The following is a 20,834-nucleotide window of genomic DNA, read 5'->3' on the forward strand; positions in this document are numbered from 1 at the left end:
CATAGCGCAGCGCGTGTTTACGGCAGTGTACACCCGTCACTGGGTATAGTTTTCAAACTTTTTGCTCCAGTGCACTTTGCACCTTTTCTTTAAAGAAGTTCTGAAAAGTAGGAACATGCATTTTTTATTCAGTTTTCCATCCCTTCATGCTTTCTGTTGACAAGTTTTACTTTTTTGAAAAATAATTTCTCCCTTAGTCTTCTGTGTTTTATTGCATTTTTCGCTATTATCTTATAAGGCACTGAACACAAAAACCATCCAGAATATACAACAAATTATTTTTATTTTTCTCTGCCTAGATACAAAAGATGTCACTATTTCTCTTATCTTGGATTGCAGAGCAGAATGAGAGAAGGGCACAGTTGGGGACATTGACTTAACTGACTCAAAAGTTATTTGAACAAATATGTTGCACTGCATGTTAAGACAAGGGCCTCTTTAGGGAACATATTGTCTTGAATGTGGTTAAACTTAGCGTTTAGGTTCCTATTACATGACTGCAAGCAGATTATGAAAAGGTCTTTAAGTAGAGCTCAGGGTAGGTCATTCTGGTGGGAGTGCTTAACCATACGATTTAACTTACTAATTAAACTTACAAATCAATCAATAGAGACATTGTAGAGGATTAGATGGTTGGAAATAAACATTGTTTTTTGGTGTTTGCAGTGTGCTGAAATTATGCAAAAAAAAAATATATAGTTTATCATGCTCAGGAAGCATCCTCTTTCTTTTATTGCATGTTATGTAAGAGCACTGCTGTACAGGTCCATCTTGGGAAACTCTGCAGCGTCACTGATCTTCCTGTCACTGTGGCAATAAAAAAAGGACCTCTTTCTCTCACCTTGTGTTTAATTTTTCTTTGAAAAATTCTTCAATCTCGGTTGCTAAGAACTCTCATTTAATAATATATATAAATCAGCATATTAATAATTGATAATCTATTTATTCTAACAATGCTATTTGATGGATCAAATTATGATCTTAAAGGCAAGAAAAAGTTTAATGCTTTTCCAGAAGTGTGCAATGTTTCCCGTGTACCATTCCTTGAACCGTGTTTCATTTGCAGAGAAATCAAGAGGCTTGACCTGTTTTCAAAAAGAGGAAATCATTATTTTTTCTCGGTAAAACGTGGCATATGAAGTGCTGCAGGGCAAATGAGACAAAGGAGAGGCACGTCATGTCATTTCACAAAAATACTCCCCTAGTACAGCAGATCTGCACTGCAGCTGCATGGACACTTATGCTTCCAGTTTGGTCTGCTCATCCTGAACAGCGTAAGATACATGATACCACAGAAAACTGGAATGTGAAAAAGGAATCTCTCGGTTATCGAGATAGCATAATGTGCTTGTTAGAGCGGAGGAAGAGGCTGGTTTATAGTAACAGCAGATTACCCGATTAAACTAAGCAGATTTGTCACACTAAGGCACTGTCTGTACAGACACTCAATAGAAAGGCACATCACACATGACTAACAATGAGGCAGGTGCAGTTGAGAAGGATACCTGCAAATATAAATTAATTTTAAATAATCATATAAGATACAGGAAATGAGTTCTGTTTCTCAAAATCAGAACACTGCTGTCAGACTGCCATTGTCAGTGTTTTTTTCTGTATAGGCGAGTTAAGAAATGCATTAAAAGAGCTGTTTTTAAAATAAATTAAAGCAGAAATTATTTTTTCGTCATCATTCCACCATTACAACAGCAGAATCACAGTGAGTGTGGATGTTGGAACAGCTGGAAGTAAAAACTAAGCGAGCCACTTCTGACCTTTCCCTTTCTGAGGGCACGTGTGCTCCCAGAAAAGGTCCCCCCCTCAGTGTTAAAAACATGAGGAATTCCATGTTTAGCAAAGACAGACAGTAAACATTGGGAAGAAAGCCTGGAGCTCCCCTCAAGGTCACACTCACAAGGGCAAGTGTGAAGGTCCTTCAGCATCAGCATCACTTTGGCTGTGAAGGCACCATCACTTGATGTGGGACTGGGCACAAGTCCCCAGAGAGGCACATCTTAACAAGTGATACATACAGTTGACTGAAAAACACACTCCCTTGAACTCAAGTACAAGGTAAAACAGTTTTATACAAAATAGGCCGGTCAAATGCCCTGGCAGAAAGACAAATCCGTCACCATTCCCTGCAAACCTTTTCCGTTTCATAAGTCCATTGCTGGCTCAAGCGAAAACGCAGCAAGTGAGGCACATAAATGTTCACAGAACAAGTCATGTAGTGCAAAAACATTAACATCCCAGACCACCATTCCCAAGATCCTCCATGATATGAACAGTTGCTCTTTTGATGATAAACCCATGGGGTACAGATGTGTATGCCTTTAAAAAGTAACCTTGAACATGGGTAGAAATGGCTTGGCACTACAGGTGTGAAGATCCTGTGAGGCACAAGGAAAAACGGAGGCATACACCGTGTCCCACAACATCCAGACGCTCCAGCGAAAGGGTGCTCCTCCTCTCTGGGCCGCTTCCGTAAGTGAAAACCCACCGTGCGGGAGCTGCGCACCGGCTTGGACTTCCTCCACCACCCCTTCCCGCTCCAGGTCACTCAAATGTCCACCTCTGGTTCTTGTCCCCTAATGTACAGGGCTTCATGTGGACATCTGGGTGGCCCTCGGCGTTGCGGTACGAGGTGACACAGGAGCCCGAGTGGGGATGATAGATGCTCCCATCCTGCGGAGGGACACAAATGTTTTTTCAAAGTTCTTTTTTAACACTGGCTTTCCACACGAGCAGCTCCCTCTCTCGGAAAGCACGAGAACACATGGCCAGGCCCTTGCGGTCGAGCAGACACTCACTTCTCGGAACTCCCACACCATGTTGGGAGGGACCGGAGCTCCGTCCTGCGGGCAGTATTTCATTCCAATGAAGTGCTGACCCTCCGGGACCTCAGCACATATCTCCGTCACCGAATTAAAGCGGATTTCCTTCTTCGATGTGTACTCGAAATACTGCAGAAGAAGTCAACAAACACATGAATAACAGACAGGACACGTATTATAGCTGTGTCAGGAAGGACGTGCACTGCACCGCAAGTGCTTTGTTCTCGCTGGATCACTGCGCTGCCATGTTTGCACTTTCGCTTTTCCTCTTTTCATCTCACGAGACTTACCTGAATAACTTTTTTACAATGCATATCATTTTTTATTATTTTTTATTCATGTAGCTGAAGCTTTTCTCCAACGTGACTTACAATGTTCAGCTACTGATAAAGATTCATCCATTCATACAGCTGAGGAGAGATGATAGAGCTGTTGCCTTTGAACCTAAATATTGCAGGTTCAAATCTCCACTCCAGCTGCAGTACCCCTGAAGAAGCTACTTACCCTCAGTTGCTCCAGTAAAAATTGCCCACTTGTACAAATGTGTAGATAGACTAACGGTGTAAGTTGCTTTAGAGAAAACTGCAAGTGAAATGCCATACAGTTGTGACTCTTTTTCTTATGAATTCAGGGTAAATATTGAACCCGAGCCCCCTGAGTGCAAGGCAGCTCTGACCACTGCACTACCTGCTGCCTCTTAGTATCTCTTGGCCAGGTTCTGCACCAAATGCCCCTTCTGATGCTGAGCGCAATCATTCTTTTAATCAATTACGTAATCAATCAATCTTTTAAACAATTATTGTGTTCTTGTTCATAGTCTGTGGAGAAGCACTCAAAGAAGAATTTCATGATACTTGTACCTATGACAATGAACCTTGAACCTTAAAGAGTACCATGTGAAGAGTGGAAGTCAAAGCTAAAGTATCACTTAAAGGGATGAGAAATTTTTAAACAAAGGCCATATTACTTGGAAGAAAACTTAAGTATCATGTTTGTGTGCAGAAAAAGGCTGATCTTTGCAACATGGTCAACTCTCCTCTAATGTACGGCTGGAAAAATAGCTACCGAGCGCACGGAGAAAATTTTAATGATAGTCTGGTATAAAATTCCAGTTTGCTTCAGTCGAGAAGTCTCGGGATTAATTTAAAGCCCACTTTTCTTAGGCTTTGACTGGCTGATGCTGCATGAGGATGTGAAACAAATCCACACCACTAATTCCATTTACATCTAATGTATTTTTAAAACGGAACAACGTCTCACCGGAGGCGGGGGCCGAGGTTTCCGTTACTGTAGTATGGTGGAAATACTGATGTTCAATAGTGCAGCGCATCAATGAGTAAACAAGTGTGATATGGTATAGAGTGCGATGCAAACGCCTGCCTGCACTTTCCTTGTCATCTCAGGTTCCACTGCAATTTTCCATTCAAACTCAGTTCTTTTATTGACAAATTTGCATCTGAAAACCCAGCTAGAGCATCACTGAAGTTCTATTAAGTAAAAACGCAGCATTAGTCTTAAGTAGTTTTAGACTGACAAATGCAGTTACATATTTCCTTTTGTACATTTCACAAAGGGAACAATGTCTTCAGATTTCACAGCATTCAGGGCATTAATGAATCCACTATCACAGATTTTGCAATTAAGTGCTTAATCACTGAAAAACATGTTAGAAAAAAATTTAAAAAAACCTTATTATTATTGGTTGTTGGGTCATGGCAGACAGCAGGTGGTGTAATGCTTAGAGCTGCCACCTTCTGCTCAGACAACTCAAGTTAGAATTCCACCTCCTTTGAACAAGGTACTTACCCTCAATTGATGCTGTAAAATTACCCAGCTGTATAAATGGGTAAATTATTGTGAAGTCATTATATGATGCTGCAAGTCACATTGGGCAAAAGTGTCAGATAAATAAATGATACGCTGTTTTAGATGTATCTATTATTACCATCTGTGTATGTCAATGTAAGCTGCTTTTTTGTAGAAAAGTGTCATAGGTAAGTAAATGTAAATGTTAGTACCTGGTTACCACCTTGGCCATGACAACCGAACAGCGAAAGGTGAGCTCCGGTAGGGTTGTGCTCTGGGGCGTTGTAATCCAGGCACTCGGAGTGAATTCCAGAGCTGCGCACCTGTGTGCACGGGGGAAAGTCACACAAATGAAAACACACACACACACACAAATAGACACAGATACAGATACAGACACACACAAAAACAGCTGTGCTCTATTACTATGAGCACTTTGTATTACTCTACTGATTCTTAACGCCACCACAAGAAAACCCAGAAACAGATGCTGTTCTTTTCTGGCACTTTTTATTTCCATTAAAAAAAAAAAATGGATAACTTGTGTTTTACATGATGTGCCCACGTTGTATTTTTTCAGGGTTTACCAACATTACGCTACAAATGGAAACAATTTCCTCCAAAATGTTAAGCACATGTACGCACATGTACACACACACACACACGCTCACAACCTGCAGCACACAAAAATGACACTCACAGCTCCATGCCAGCCACTACGGTCTTCTGGGACGTGCAGTTCTGGGTAGATGTTCTTCAGGTACCATTCGAAACTCTTGCACTTGAGTTTCTCCCTCAAGACGATCCTCTCCGAGATGTCTCCATATGATGACTGCAGCCAAGGAGAGAGCAGTCAAGAGCATCTAAATGTGAGTGAATTCTACAGAAATACGTTTTATACAGGCAGAAATTTCCATTTACTTATTTTCCTTGGAACATTCATTTTAAAATAAACTACATCTATACATTTCATTAAGATGTGTACACTTGCAGCCGGGGGTGCAGTGGCGCAGTGGGTTGGACCGCAGTCCTGCTCTCCGGTGGGTCTGGGGTTCAAGTCCCGCTTGGGGTGCCTTGCGGCGGACTGGCGTCCCGTCCTGGGTGTGTCCCCTTCCCTCTCTGGCCTTACGCCCTGTGTTGCCGGGTAGGCTCCGGTTCCTCGTGACCCCATAAGGGACGAGCGGTTCTGAAAATGTGTGTGTGTGTGTGTACACTTGCATAGCAGGATTAGATTCCAGTGCAGCTAAAGGCTCAGATCTCCAGCTGATTTGGTTGATTGCAGAGAGAATAAAGCGACACTGTTGTGCAGTGTGAAAAATGCACACAGAACACGCAAGCGTACTGATCCAAAGTCACACTTGGCTCTCACTCTGTTAGAGCTACAAAAAGCATTTCATTGTTTGATCAAAGATCCCTAACATTAATAATGCAATTTTGAAAAGGGTGATACCATGTTACATGAAACTGTGATCTCAGCCAACGAAATGAATGTGAGACCCTGTGTGTGCATTTGTTTTATTTATTTCATTTATATCATAAACAGAGTGCTCCTGCTATTCCAAGCTACTAACCCAACGCAGTTTTCTGCTGAGGACTTTAAACCCCTTGAACAAAAGCCCGGAAACTCAACCAAGGGATTTAAAGACCACATCTAGGTTCTGGCTTGTGCTTCTGTGGGGCACAAATTCACCACACACATTTTTTGTCTCTTTAAATCTTCTCTCACAGTTTCCTCAAATTCCATGACACTTTGAAAATCTGTACTGCATTTTTGTCTTTCATTGAGCTTCTCACAGATCATTCAGGGCAGCGGGTGGGCTAAAGATTTCTGGTTCAAATCCTTCTCCTGCTGTAGTACCTTTCACCAAAGTACTGGACTTACCCTGATATGATGAAAATAATTATTTGTCAGCACTTTATACCATCTGGCTGCTTCTTCAGACTGGAGGCTGGCAAAGTCACGCGGGCTCTTATGTGCCACGTACAGCATTGCTTTGATCTGATATCTGCATTATTCGCTATTTTGCCTTGTCTTTTCAAAGCTGAGTATTTTCTTCCACTGTTTTTACTGAGAGGGGGCATGGTGGTGCAGCGGGTTTGGTCAGGTCCTGTTCTCTGGTGAGTCTGGGATTCGAGTCCTGCTTGGGGTGCCCTGTGATGGACTGGCGTCCCACCCTGGGTGCATCCCCCCCTCCTCCAGCCTAACGCCCTGTGTTGCCGGGCTAGGCTCCAGTTCGCCACGGCCCCGCTCGGGACAAGCAGCTTGAGCCTCTGTGTGTGTGTGTGTTTTCACTGAAGAGAGCTCTCTAACTCGGTATTTACATCCACTCAGTACAACCAGCAAGATTTACCCTGCAAAAAGCAAAGAACCAGAGGCTCATACAACTCATGATGTTGTGCCTTAATTGGGAAGAGGGCCATTCTGATCACTGTATAAACCTCTCAGAGGTATTAATTAAAACCAAGGCATCAAAACAGTAGTTTCACTGCAGAGAAAAACAGACTGTACTCATACATGCACCTGATGTGTTTAAAGCACACACAAAAGTGTCATGTTAACAGTAAAATAAAACTAACATTTTATTTAATAATAGCTCTCACTGGGTCATGGGACATCGGTACCTTTCTGGCTGGGGGGTTTCGATTATAAAAGTGCTTCTTGTAGGAGTCCATCCAGACCTCAGCAGCCCGGACCGTGTTCTGGAGGAAGTTTGGCCGGGCGTAGGGAGCCTTCTTGGGGAAGACGTGTCCAACGTGGGAGCAGGGGTGGATCTCCAGCGCTCCGCCACACTGCCACACCTACAGTTAGCAGACAGGAGGAACAAGACTCTCTAAGTAATTCAGAGACTCAGCCTCAACCCATACTGTAGCAGCACTGTTCTGCAGAACCCCGCAATCTCAGTCTCAGTCTGCCACATCTCAACCTAAACATGTAACTTCTGCATTTCTGGAACAGTGTAAATACTCTGTAAAGTTTTATTTGTTATAAATTCTGTAAGTGTAACAGTCAACCAATGAGACTATCTAATCCACAAAAGCTGCAATTAGTGTACTTAGTTTTAACATGTATCCACTACTGTTTTTAGTTGTTATGTACTTGTGTACTCGGTGAAAGAAGATCGTTGTTTGCGGCAGGCATTCTTCCTACTTTGCCTGTTCCAGGAGAGAACAATTCTGTGTTTCAGATCGACCCACACCCCTTGAGCACAGGGATTATTTTTAGATTTGAACCAATACTTGTCGCATTGTTGGTTACTTTTAGAAACCCAGGCATGTTTTCCTTATCCCCGTTTCGCGTTCGTAAACTAACCCACACACCATAAAAAATGAATGGATGGTTAAGTCTCCAAAAAAGTATTTCATTTCCTCATATATAAAACATTGCACTGTGGAATACATTATCTTTCGTTAATAAAACATCTGTGCCACATTTAAAAAGGGAAAGAAAAAAGGGAAATAAATTCCAGATTAGTCTCGGTGGTTTAAAACACTAACTAGGTCTAAAGAGGGAAGCACCTCACAGAAACCGTTACACGTCAGTGTGACTGTGCCTCCACAACAATGCTCTTTGAGTGTGAAACCGTGTCACGCAGAAGCTCGTCCAGTGCTGTGCCCAGCCCTGATCCTTAAGGTACGAGAGCATGTGTGTGTGTGTGTGTGTGTGTGTGTGAGATTTCAGCTCATGGTCGGCTCATGATCCACCTCACCGGTACCTTTCAGATATATGGAAAGTGTAACATTTGCACAATGAAGGTTGCCACCCCCTGTCGGAGAGAACGCTGGCCAAAGACACACCCCACCCAACACTCACCCTGAAGGAAAGCTCGAGGTTCTCTCCTCCCCACACTTCCATGCCTGTGTCATACGTGCCCAAGTACTCAAAGTACGCTTTGCTCACGGCAAACAGGCCCCCGGCCATGGTGGGAGACCTGGTGGTGGGGGGGGGGAGAGTAGGGACAGGAGAGCGGTCAGGACAGGCCTTTGGCACTGCAAACCTCCGGCACACAGACACATGCACAAAAGAGACAGGACACGACATCAACACAAATCTGAAACCATGTCATGCTTGGAAATTTTTTATGCACAAAAATAGTTCCTCAAAATTTCATTCATTTTCATAAGTGCAACCATGTCTTTTGTACAAACTACAAATAAAGCATCATGCACTCATAAATAAATAAAAATCAATGAGATAGTTAAAAAGTGGGGGCGCGGTGGCGCAGCGGGTTGGACCAAGTCCTGCTCTCCAGCGGGTCGAGTCCCGCTTGGGGTGCCTTGCGACGGACTGGCATCCCGTCCTGGGTGTGTCTCCTTCCCCTCCGGCCTTACGCCCTGTGTTGCCCGGTTAGGCTCCGGTTCCCCACGACCCCGTATGGGACAAGTGGTTCAGAAAATGTGTGTGTGTGTGTGAGGTAGTTAAAAAGTGACATAGCTATGGATGTCTATTATCTCTACATCATATATACAGATGTTTTTGTCAAGCCGACCAGCTGGGTAGTTAAAATGACACACAGACAGACAGACAGACACTATATTGATCCGTGAGGTTACAGCACAAAATAGTAGTGAGAGAGGACTTTGTAACACCACTGGAATAAAGATAACGCGCAGCGCAAGTTTTATAGCCGTGTGTACGCTGAACCTTTCTAACACAAGGCTGGGAGCAGAGAGGAGCACTCAGACTCGTCCTTTCGCTGACCGGACCGGTCTCTCGAAGCACACCTGATGGGGTCAATACGCGACTTGCGTCTCCTGCGCTCCACTTCCGGTACAGAGTGCCATTGGAAGGTGAGTCTCCAGTCGAAGCCCCCAATCATCGGCTCATCCGTCTGCATGTAGAACTCAAAGGTGTTCCAGTCGATGGTGTCAATTACAGGGCACACAATGGTGCTCTCGTTCTCCCCAATCCTGGAAAGGGATGACACGTCACCGCCGCTCTCTGCTCTCAGAGGAGCTTGAATATCTAGTGACATGCTCAGTGCACAGTCAGCAAAAGAGGTGGTTTTGTTGCAAACCAAAGAAAGGCATCATTTGGGGAACGGTGGAGACCACCAGGGAGCCCCAGGGGACACCCACCTGTCCAGCAGCGGCTCGACCCAGCCAGGAATGCACTCGCAATGGCAATCCAGGAAGGTGAGGACGTCCCCGGTGGCGTAGGTGGCGCCGATGAGCCGCGCGCGGACCAGTCCCTCCCGCTTGTTGGTCCGAATCAGGCGCACGCGCTCCAAGCCGCTGATGTACTCGGCCAGCTGGGATTTGAGGTAGCCTGAAGCACGCGACATGCGCAAAGGTCACAAAGTTCAGCTCCACAGGAAAAGGCTACAGGGAGCGGTACAAAAGTAGACAACATAAAGCCTTGTACGCTGAAGAACTGAGCAGCGTGGGAAGCCGGCCACCTCGATCACTGAAGTCATCCACCAGTATGATCTCCTTCAGCAGGATGGCGGGCGTCGTCTCCAGCACACTGTGGATGGTCCTGAGCAGCGTGGACCAGGCCTCGTTGTAGAAGGCTATGATCACAGATGTTGTGGGCAGCCTTCGGTAATCAAACTTTTTTGCCTTGCATCTGCAACAACATGACATCATAGATGGTCAAAATCCCTGACAGTGGTTAAATGCACTCATCGTTTAAAACATGCCCACAGAGAGAAACGCACACCATCAGCCTTGTCCGAAGATGCCATAATGACACGGGAGCTCAGACTTTCCAGCGATAGAATCCCATGAGCTCAGACTTTCCAAAGAGCCATGATGACAGAATCAAATAAATTGCCAAACTTTTCCAGAGAGCTGCAGAGCAGGACAATCTATATTTGACACAACTGAGCCTGCTAAATGGTAAATAAAACCAGTTATTATTGTCTCCGAGATCAATTCACCCTGATCCCCTGCACACTTGACTTTCTCCTCAAAAAAAAGTTTTTTTGTCTTTTTGCCTCTTCCAAGAAGCCACGTTAAACAAAATTAAATCGGTAATATAAGTAAATGTCAGGTTAAAAATTCAATTACACCTATTTTATGCTTTTCTGGTATCTTACAACCCTTACAGCCATTTCTGCAGTGTGTCGTGATATTACAATCAAGTTTTATGCAGCTACTCGTGTGATGAACACTGGTTCATATGGTGGAAAGAAACAAACTGCACTTAAGAATCACACGTCTGCATCCAAGTGTCTCTTTCTGTTAATGTAATGCACACATTGTATTTTCTACGAGACGTACGTCGCTTTGGAGAAAAGCGTCTGTTAAATTAATAAATGAAAACGTGTCTCCTGATAAACAAACAGTTGGATCTCTTTTCCTGCCTTGTCCTTAACACTACAGAATTTCAATTCAATCCGGGTTCCAATGACACCTTCCCCAAACCTGGAAAACATTAACCCTTTCATTTCTTCCACCTCCCCATTGTATAAAAGAACGACGACCCCATTCATTACGCCAATGACGCTGCAATTGTATATACATTTTTGTACAAACGTATGAAACACTGAGCTCGACATCCCTAATAGAACATGTTGATATGTTTAAACGTATACGTGCAAAATATTGGAGCAAAATATTGATGCTCAACATCTGTAGCTGTAAGGCAGAGGTAATAATTAAAATGCATTAACATACCATGAATCGTCATTAAGCACAACAAAGTCAGAGGACAGACAAGACCAGGCGGCTGTGAAAAGCAAAGCAAAACAAAAATATTTTTCTTTGCTCTGACAGATAATAACAGTCTGGAACCTCGGCGGCTGAGATTTACAGGCAGCGCAGCGCGGCAGAAGGAGAAGCTGAGTGTCGCGGTGGGCTAAGGCATGCCGGGACAGCTTTCAGGAGCCCTAGGGAGGGACGTGAGCACACCCCGTCGGAGTAGAGTGCCCCTCGAAGGCACAGAGCTCAGAGCATGCTGCCACACAAGCAGAACCAGGCCCTCGGCGCTACGAAGCCCACTGCCCCATATTCCCGTGGCTCCTCTGTATCCAGCAGCTCAGGAAATGCCGAACGTAATTGAGACTTTACAGCAAAGGGCTTCTTTGGGGGAGACGCAGTCTTTCCGGGGATGGAGCGGTGACGCGGCTCGGCGGCAGGGTTTACACATATCCCCCCCGCGGGCCTATTTCGTTTGTGCGCGTAGCAGTTCACGTCAATGCTGCAGAACTGCTTTGCCTCGCAAACTGAAACGTAATAACACTGTTTGAGGAAAATTAGTTTTAGACTTACAAATTCGATTTTTTTTCTCAGTTGATGCAATGCCTCTATTGATTACGGGCTCAAACAGAAGTGATCGTAGTCATTACATGCGATACGGCAAAATAACAACGTTATGCAGCAATGTATGTGTGTGGTGTGGGATAGAAGCAGCTCCCGAGCCCCTCTGGCACGTGAGGGAGGAGTGGGGGGGCCACACACACGTTGTTGCAACACTATTAACATCGGCAGGGCTCTACAGATGGCCAGCATGGACACGTATAAGGCCTTCAAGGAAGTGAGAGGTTCCGGAGTGGGGGGGTAGGGGGACGCTCACTCACTCTTGCATCCTGTTGTCCTGGATGTGGCGGTGCAGGGAGATCTTGTCGCTGACGTAGATATTGATGGCGTAGCGTTCTATGCTGTCCTCCTCCTGCTTCTTGTCCTCGGTGCTCAGGGTCAGCCGCGTAGCCTTCCCCCACTCCCCTGGGGCACTGGGGTCAGGAGGCAGCTTGCTGTACACAGGCCGGACCAGCAGCTCCGGCCGCTCCTCCAGCGAGTCCGCCTTGCGCTCTATGAGGATGCGTCCCTCGCTGCCCTCGCCCAGGGCCCTGGAGGTGTTGCTGGGGGCCAGTAATGTGTAGGCCAGCCACACCACTGACAGCAACAGGCCTGCCCTGGCTAGGAGGCCCAGCCTCCGCGAGCAGCGCATTCGCATCGTCCTGGCAACGTGTTGCACCCACAAGACCGCAAGGGGGACAAAAGAGCACCCTCCACCTAAAGACAAAATTATTCACACATTTCACATGACTATTAAGACCACTTAGGTTCTTTGGGCTCTGCATTTGAATCCAGCTCAGTCTTTGTACAGTTTGCGTGTTCTCTGGGTGCTCTGGTTTCCTCCCACAGTCCAAATACTTCTTTTAGTTAACTGGTAACTTTAAATTGCCTGGAGTGTGTGGATGTCTGTATTTGTGTATACACGTCAGTGAGTGTGTGATTGCCTTGTGATGGACTAATGCTTCAAAAATAGGCTCTGGAACAATCTGACCTTGTAAGAGTGATAACTGATTATTCACTAGGTTTTTGGCTTTTTAAATGCCACACAGTAACTGTGACGTTAAGTTCGACAGCGAATTAAGGATTTATTTCAAAAAGTCACAGCTAGTAGAGCAGTGGTTACAACGGCTGCCATCGGACCCACAAATTGCAGGTTCAAATCTTACCTCCAGCTGTAGTACCCTTGAGCAAAGTACTTACCCTGAAATTGCTCCACCAAAAAACTAACCAGCTGTATAAATGGGTAAATGACTGTAAGTAGCATAACACTGGAAGGAGACATTGGAGAAAAGCATCAGATAAATGTAAAAACATAATTTTTTTTTCTCGAAATCAAACTTCACAATTTTTTTTCCTCTTACTTGACCTTAGTCTTTATATTCTATAACGCAGTTTAGTACATTTTTAGTGTAATCCTACTACAAATTGCATATTACCTAAATGCAGCATTTTTGATTATAGCAGCTGTTAAAACTGGCCCTTTTACAGGACCATGTCATAAATTACCAGCTATGTTCAACATTTATAAACATGTGCGAGTGATATTTGCGCAAGCACATCGTCACTATGGCCCAGTTTTTAGTGTGCAGCACGTGGTACCCTGCAGACACAAACACGGTGTTACCATAAATCAACTACAGTACGAGTACTGGGAACATTCATGCAACATTCATGATTTTATCAAGACTTTACACATAAACACTCAGCCCTGATACAAGAACGAAAAACTGCTACAACGCCTTATGAAAATATATACCCTTTCTTCATGCCAAAGGCTTCATATTAATTAAAACTGATTTTTTAGCTGTAACACAGTCATTGTACTTCCACAACACGTATTTTCTTCTGTACAACGGCTCACATCAGACGTCATGGGACAGACACGCATACTTGGTGTCGCAAACCCAGAAGTCTGCAATCCCTCGGTACTGTCAATCTGGCTCTTTCCTTCAGTTTACTAACTTAGTCATAAATCTTCAATAATATAACCAACTAGATACTTGTAGCTTCCTATTACATTCAGAGTGTCAACCCATCACAGCCATAGACTAAATGCTTAGTAATATCACAAATGAAATAGCATATTCAAAATTATTAATTCACATACTTGACACTTTTCTCCAAAATGACTTCCAATGAACTCTATGTAGTGTTCCAGCCCACACACCTTATCTACCAAGGTGACTTACACTGCTAGATACACTACTTACACTGGGTCACTCATCCATACATCAGTGCAACACACTCTCTCTGTCACTCACACACTGTGGGTGAACCGGAACAGCATGTCTTTGGAGTGTGGGAGGAAACCAGAGCACCTAGAGGAAACCCATACAGACACATGGAGAACACACAAACTCCACATAGACTGAGAGAGGGTCGAACCCATGTCTTATCACACCACCCAGGCACTGTGAGACAGCAGTGCTACTTGCTGCGCCACCATGCCACACAATTAAATCCTATAATACAGTTGATGTTTTTTTTAAATTGAAGCCTTTCAGCAAAATAGTGTTCATTATATGGAAAATAGATAGAAATTAGAACAAAGGTATCAATAACAATTTTATATTATGAATAAATTCCATCTGTTGCATTAAATAAAAACTGTTAAGAAAGTAAAAATTCAGTCTGCAGAAGGACTTTACAGACACCCTGAATAACATTAGGGTAACTTCCTAGAAATAATGTTTCTTACAAGTATTTGTAAAACATGCTGATGTTGTCATTGTCATGCATAAAAACAACTGTTACTTTGGTTTTAAAATTAACTTCAGGTGAAATATATTTTGTCTGGCAACCCATTATATTTTTCCCATGAGGAATAATGGTAATTTGAACACCAACATCAGGAATTTGCTTAACAATCTGATTTCACAAAATGAATTAACCATGCTTTGAGACGAATGTGTGAACACCTTTAATTGCATGAATTGTTACCATTCCTTGCAACCTGTTTGCGGAATGGATTTTGATGTAAAATACAGACATTTGCTACACACAAATTTATTGCAGGCTCACAGTGGTCTAGAGACTAGCAATGACAGTACATCTGCATAGACTAATGTCTGCAGTGGGTGCAGGTAAAACCTAGAGAGCAATAAGCCAGGCCATCAGCACTGTGCAATAAAGAAAAGACAAAGCTATCTTCTGCATAAACGTCTGGGCTCCTACCCAGAACCAAGAAGAAAGATTTGACCTGTGCAGTGCTAGTGACATGTCACCTAATTAGTGGCCCGCAGTGAAAAGGATTTGGAGAAGAAGCAGGCAGCCTGACAGATAGCGCAATCTATTGAAGTCTGACCGCAGAGCAGACGGATGACATCTATCTTGTTGTCAAGATGTGAGGGAGCTTCATTAGGCAGCAGGAGACTTTGCTCTGCAACCATCTGGGGCTCTGTTACAGGCACTGGTCTGCTGCTTCATTGTTTTTATATCCTACTTACACATGCAACTGAGACGTATCTGTTGTTCCAGGTGTCAAAAACTGACAAAAATTACAGAAACCATATAAAGCCCAACCACTGCTTGGGTGAATGCTTTAAAAATAGACTTTGTAGATGAACAATAGACACATACAAACAGAGCAGAGTAACTATAATGTCTAAAATTTTTCACCATCTAAGGTAAAATGCTTAGATCCAGCCAAGCGATATCTTTTACACACATCTGATCTGTGGAAGTGAAAACAAAACTAATCTTTGTTACACGGGGCCACCCGATGCTTTCCACATTCCCCTTTGATATCTGAACCTGTCTAGTCTGTTGGGACACTTTTTTTTGAGTCATTCCTTTCAATCATACCTTTGGCAAGAAAGCTTCAGTCATGGGAAGAATGGTAAGGCGCCACCATTCGACGTTACTGAATGTACAGTGCCTTACGATTAAGAAAATCTGACTCATCTCAATTTACCTTTAAAGTTTAAAGGGCATTTTACTTTGATTATATGCTGTCATATGCACCTGCACACATATGCTACCCAGGGGGCACGGTGGCACAGCGGCACAGCGGGCTTAGCTGGAGCCTGCTCTGCGGTGGGTCTGGGGTTTGAGTCCTGTTTGGGGTGCCCTGCAGTGGCCTGGCATCCCGCCCTGGGTGTCCCCCGCACCCTGCGTTGCTGGGCTCCGGTTCACTATGACCCCCGCTCAGGACAAGCAGCTGTAGACTCTGCGTACACATACTCCACACAAATATACATATAAGAAACTCTAAAAACAAGAATAGTGTGTATACAGTAAGAAATGCAAAAAACTCTAAATACTTTATAAATCGTATGACTATGAGATTATGCCAAGCCAAGGTTACACAAGGCGTACGCAACGAGAAATTGGAGCAATAACTGACTGATACGCCCCACGGTACTGAGAAATTGGTGAATACGAAACGCACGGAAACTCCGCTCCCGCACAAAACGCGTCGCCTCAGTGGGCGGAGCTTAGCTGACGGCGGGAGGCGCAACAAGGCTTAGAACTGACCAATCGCCTTCGACCGCGCACTTGAGGCGCTCGACTCTGCCACCTATTGGCCAGAGCGCTAAGCGCACCTCCGTGTAATCTTTAGTAGTTGGTAATGAGCCGGAAAGGAAAAACAAAACCGTCAGCAACCTCAGCCTCGTTTACAGTCAGTATACCTCTTTCGGTGAAGAAAAAGCACCGTTACTCTTGAAATCGTTATTTATATTACTTTACTATCTTAGTGTACGGAATGTATTGCTAGCTTCCCTCAGCAGTGTCTGGCTGAGTGTTAAAACTTGTACAGCTTAGCTGCACAGCGCCGCTAGTCTCAGACATGAGCGCAAATTGAAGTTCAAGTTGTTGCAGAAGAAGTGAGCGGTCCACAAAAACAACGCTTCTTGAGGTTGACAAAAACGCGGTGTTCGCCGAAAGACTCGTACCTGGACTCTACATCGCGGAGCCGATGGACGGCGGGGCTGCAGCAGCGAGCGCTCGGGTCGGGTCGGGATTCACACTGACAGGGAGCTGCGCGAGCTCAAGGCGCGCGAGCCGACTGCCGCTGCTGTCCCCGCGACCACATCCTCCTCCTCCTCCTCCTCCTCCCTCTACCACCACCACCGCCGCCTCCTCCTCCTTCTTCTAAGTTCGCCCTCGTCGCGGAGAACTGCCGTTTCTCGTTTCTCAGCTCTGCACTCACTCGACGAGTCAGAGCGAAGTGAGGGAGAACCGGCCGCTCCGAGCACTAACTAACCGTAACCCTAACCCTAACCAAACCCTCCTCCCTCCCTGTCAACTCCTGGAGGTGTTGCTCGGCTCGGGCTCCTGCGCTCCCCGCCGCCGGTCCGGCCCACCACTGCCACTCTCCCCCACTCCCCCGCTGCCCCAGGAAGTGTCCGAGTTTCAGCGGCATCGGGCATTGTGGGAAACACTGCCACTGGGTCAGCACGTGCTGGAGAGTGGGGTCACAGCACTTCCAGGACAGTCACAGTGTGGGAGGCCGGCTTGAGGCCCAGGTCCTTGAGGAAACGGGGCCCTCGGACCCAGAGCTTCGTTCCCCCGTATGCCGGTGTTCTAATAAAACATTCATTATGAACGCTGCCTGAATGTCCTTCTTCACCCCATCCAAACCCAGAGCCCTGTGCGCCACAATATGCTTTTGTTTCCTGGTAAAAAAAATATCGGAATCAGAACGAGCTTTATTGCCAAGCATGTTCACACATACAAGGAATTTGTCTTGGTGACAGAAACTTCCAAATCGCAGACAGAATGCCAGTGACAAGACGCAGATGAGAAGATAGAATATGTGAATAAAGGATAAAACATATATAGAAAAATATAAAGTACCCAGTATACAAAAAGTAGTCACTAGACGTTGTATGTATGTACAGGTACGTTCTATACAAATGCAAGGGAACGTGAGTAAAACATACGATGTGGTAAATAGATATAAATAACGTTGTGTATTGCACTGGTTTACTCTCTAGGGGGGATTTAGCTGTTCATGAGGTATACGATGTAGTATATATGACTTCATATATACCATGAAGTCATTGAAAAGTAATGCGTTTCCCTTGCCGACGTAACGTCTACCAACGTTTGATCTTCATTTTAAGTGTGTATCACATTTGTGTTATTTGTATTTGTCCATCATCGACAGAAGGAACATGTGCCTATATGGCAGCCGCCTTGTTTACATGTGAGACACAAGGCCGTGACAGGACGGCAAGAAGGCATTTCTGCGGGGCTCCAGCTCAGTCTCAATTATGAATGTATTTTCGATGTTTTAAAAAACAACATAAATGGATAAACATTACCTTCATTGTTGCTGTTCCCATTAGAACTGCTGTTAATGCTAATCATCACACTGCAGACAAATTGGTACTGGGGCAAAGATGAGCACAGGCAGGTTTAGTCACGTCTGATACTTGTCTAATGGAGACTTTTCAGGCATTTGCTGTATGTGCTGAAATAAGAAGCAAATATGAAGTGAGCCACTTGTTTGCTGGAGTTCGCAGCGATGAATAACAAGTCCACATTAGTGGGTCCGCGGAAGATTTAAAGCAGCGGTGACTGCAGCCAAAATTTTGCATACTGTATATAGAAATGGATTCTGTTTATTTTGCTGGGGTTTTCAGCAAATACCTCCTCCATGTGCCAAATATCACTGTAAATATGAAATATCGCTGCATATGGTTTTGTGTATTTGAGTTTCTGTTCGAAAGGGGGCGTGGTGGCGCAGTGGGTTGGACTGGGTCCTCCTCTCTGGTGGGTCTGGGGTTCCAGTCCCGCTTGGGGTGCCTTGCGGCAGATTGGCGTCCCGTCCTGGGTGTGTCCCCTCCCCCTCTGGCCTTATGCCCTGAGTTGCTGGGTAGGCTCTGGTTCCCTGTGACCCTGTATGGGACAAGCGGTTCAGAAGGTGTGTGTGTGTGTGTGTGTGTGTGTTTGTTTGTTTGTTTGTCTTCGTTGCAATTGCAGTTTGAAAACATGCACTCACACACAAATCTGGAGAAAAGTGCATGTGAAATGAATAAATATACACACACAGTCTGAAACTGTGGTCCCAAGTGGGGGTCATGGTGAGCTGAAGACTAACCTGGCAACACAGGGTGTAAGGCTGGAGGGGACACACCCAGGGTGGGATGCCAGTCCATCACAAGACACCCCAAGCAGGACTTGAACCCCAGACCCACTGGAGAGCAGGACAGAGCCAAACCCACTGCATCACCGTGCCCCCTGAATGAATGTATGTTATTATTAAAGGTTGCATTCATTTCACATTTGTCAGCAGACAGTTGAACCCTTAGTTCCATCCAGTGTTCCGTCTGTCCCCCCGTGGCTGTGTGTACCTGTTTCACGGAGGATCTGTTCATATGACAGGGATTACGCTTAGCAGTGGAAAAACCTGTGAGTGCAGAAGACACGACATTGAGACGTATTTTCCAAGAAGCCGCGCAAGTTCCCGGCACTTTCAGGCAGGCCTCGGATCTAAGGCGAAAGGCGGCGGATGTTTGTAGAAGGCCTCCCGGCTCGCGTTGAGTGGCGACACACACGTTGTGTGAAGACTGGCTGTGAAGACGCTGTGTAAGCCGGACTTCAGCCCCGTTGAGTCAACCCAGTTTAGCAGCTTGGCCGTGCGGCACACTGCGCTTAAGCTCTCCGAGCTCGCGGCTCAAATACGTATGCAAACTGTAACGATCGTTGGGACGGGGGGCTTGTTTGTTGTATTCAAGCAAATCTGTGCAGCGATGCCCTCTAGGAAGTTAATTCCAGCTAATTGTATTCAATGTAATTTTAAAGTCTTATGACCAAGAAAGTAAACTGTTGAGGGCTCTGCACTCATTTTTGTGACGTTTTTGTTTGTGTGTGTGTGTGTGAGAGAGAGTTATTGCATACTTGGGACTCTTGGAGCAGCCTGTCTAATTTACAATTATATTTATAGATTGGGGGGTGTGGTGGCACGGCGCAGTGGGTTGGAGCGGGTCTTGCTCTCCAGTGGGTCTGGGGTTCGAGTCCCGCTTGGGTTTAGACAGTGTGTGTGTGTATTTAGCGGACACCTTTATCCCAGGTGACTTACAATGCTAAACAACACACTCCGAACTCCCTACAATCATTCTTGAGTGTGTACAGCACACCTGTGTTCTGGTTCTCCCCGCCAATACCCAGCAAGTTGTCGCCACGGATAAAATAAAGTTCTAAAAAAGCGCATAACAAATAGTAGAGCAGAAAACTCATTTCTGGGTGTGCGTGTTTGTCCCTCACATGACAGTAGACACTGAAAAACAGAAGCGACTGAGATTGTCCCTGCAGCGTACAATCATCCTTTTTCCATTTCTCCTTTGGCGTCTGCCTTCATTTTTCCGACTTTTCGTGGGGTGTGGTTGCGAACAATTCGTTGCTCCGACAGGAGAGGTGACGTGCGTGCAAGCAGCGTGTACAAATGTTCCCACGGGCTGAAGGCACACCTTGTGGAAACAGAAATATGTGAATAGGACCACTTATCTGCCCTGTTGAGCGGGTTTTACCTCTTGGTTTGTAAAAAATTCACAGGTAGTTTTCTGATACGATCCTGTACGACTTCGATATCGTACAGCAGCCTGCACTTTCCTCTCCTGCTTCCCCAATCCTTTTATTTATTACCTCAAATGTATTACCTTAAAGTAGCATGAGCAAAGGTACGAAGGGGATGTGTGCTGTTTTATTTCTCTGGAATCGGCAATGGCAAGGTTTAGAAATAACTTTCTCCACTTTTGCATGGATTGTGAATACGTGACGAGTCGGACAACGAAGCAGGCGGTCCTGCCCGGCTCTGCCTTGGAAGAGTATCAGGCTGCGCTCTGTCATTTCCGTCCCGAGTTCAGATACGGAGCACCCTGCCCCTTCCTGCCCGAAGCTCCCAGCGGGGTCAGTCCAGGAGGCCTTTTTTCCTGTCGACTGGGAAGAACCACTCCCTGAGCAGCGCAGTTCAGTCCCTCGCCGCCTTCGCTCAAGATGTCCCCCATT

At 45.3% G+C, this 20,834-nt stretch overlaps 1 protein-coding gene across 2 annotated transcripts; it reads right to left on the reverse strand.

Annotated features, from left to right (window-relative positions):
* Positions 1-699: 699 nt before the first annotated feature.
* On the reverse strand, positions 700-17,292 carry poc1bl (POC1 centriolar protein homolog B (Chlamydomonas), like). Of its 2 annotated transcripts, XM_018731925.2 has the most exons (11): positions 16,775-17,292; positions 12,161-12,596; positions 10,037-10,206; positions 9,717-9,906; positions 9,363-9,548; positions 8,452-8,569; positions 7,263-7,439; positions 5,341-5,472; positions 4,853-4,963; positions 2,811-2,963; positions 700-2,685 (listed from the first exon to the last, which is right to left on the reverse strand). In XM_018731925.2, exons 2-11 carry the CDS (start codon positions 12,535-12,537, stop codon positions 2,557-2,559), a joined length of 1,743 nt encoding a protein of 580 aa, XP_018587441.1. In that variant the 5' UTR covers positions 12,538-12,596; positions 16,775-17,292; the 3' UTR covers positions 700-2,556. The 2 variants fall into 2 exon arrangements, with proteins under 2 accessions (XP_018587441.1, XP_018587443.1); XM_018731927.2 differs by lacking the exon at positions 16,775-17,292 and having other exon boundaries at positions 12,161-13,077.
* Positions 17,293-20,834: the final 3,542 nt, after the last annotated feature.

This window comes from Scleropages formosus, chromosome 23, assembly GCF_900964775.1.
Source record: "Scleropages formosus chromosome 23, fSclFor1.1, whole genome shotgun sequence".
NCBI lineage: Eukaryota > Metazoa > Chordata > Actinopteri > Osteoglossiformes > Osteoglossidae > Scleropages > Scleropages formosus.

Coding starts and splice junctions, on each gene's coding strand:
- poc1bl (XM_018731925.2), bottom strand. CDS start 12,537: ATGCGAATGCGCTGCTCGCGGAGGCTGGGCCTCCTAGCCAGGGCAGGC. Junction 9,907..10,036: donor GGATGACTTCAGTGATCGAG/GTGGCCGGCTTC, acceptor CGCGTGCTTCAG/GCTACCTCAAATCCCAGCTG. Junction 4,964..5,340: donor GTAGTGGCTGGCATGGAGCT/GTGAGTGTCATT, acceptor CCGTGCACACAG/GTGCGCAGCTCTGGAATTCA.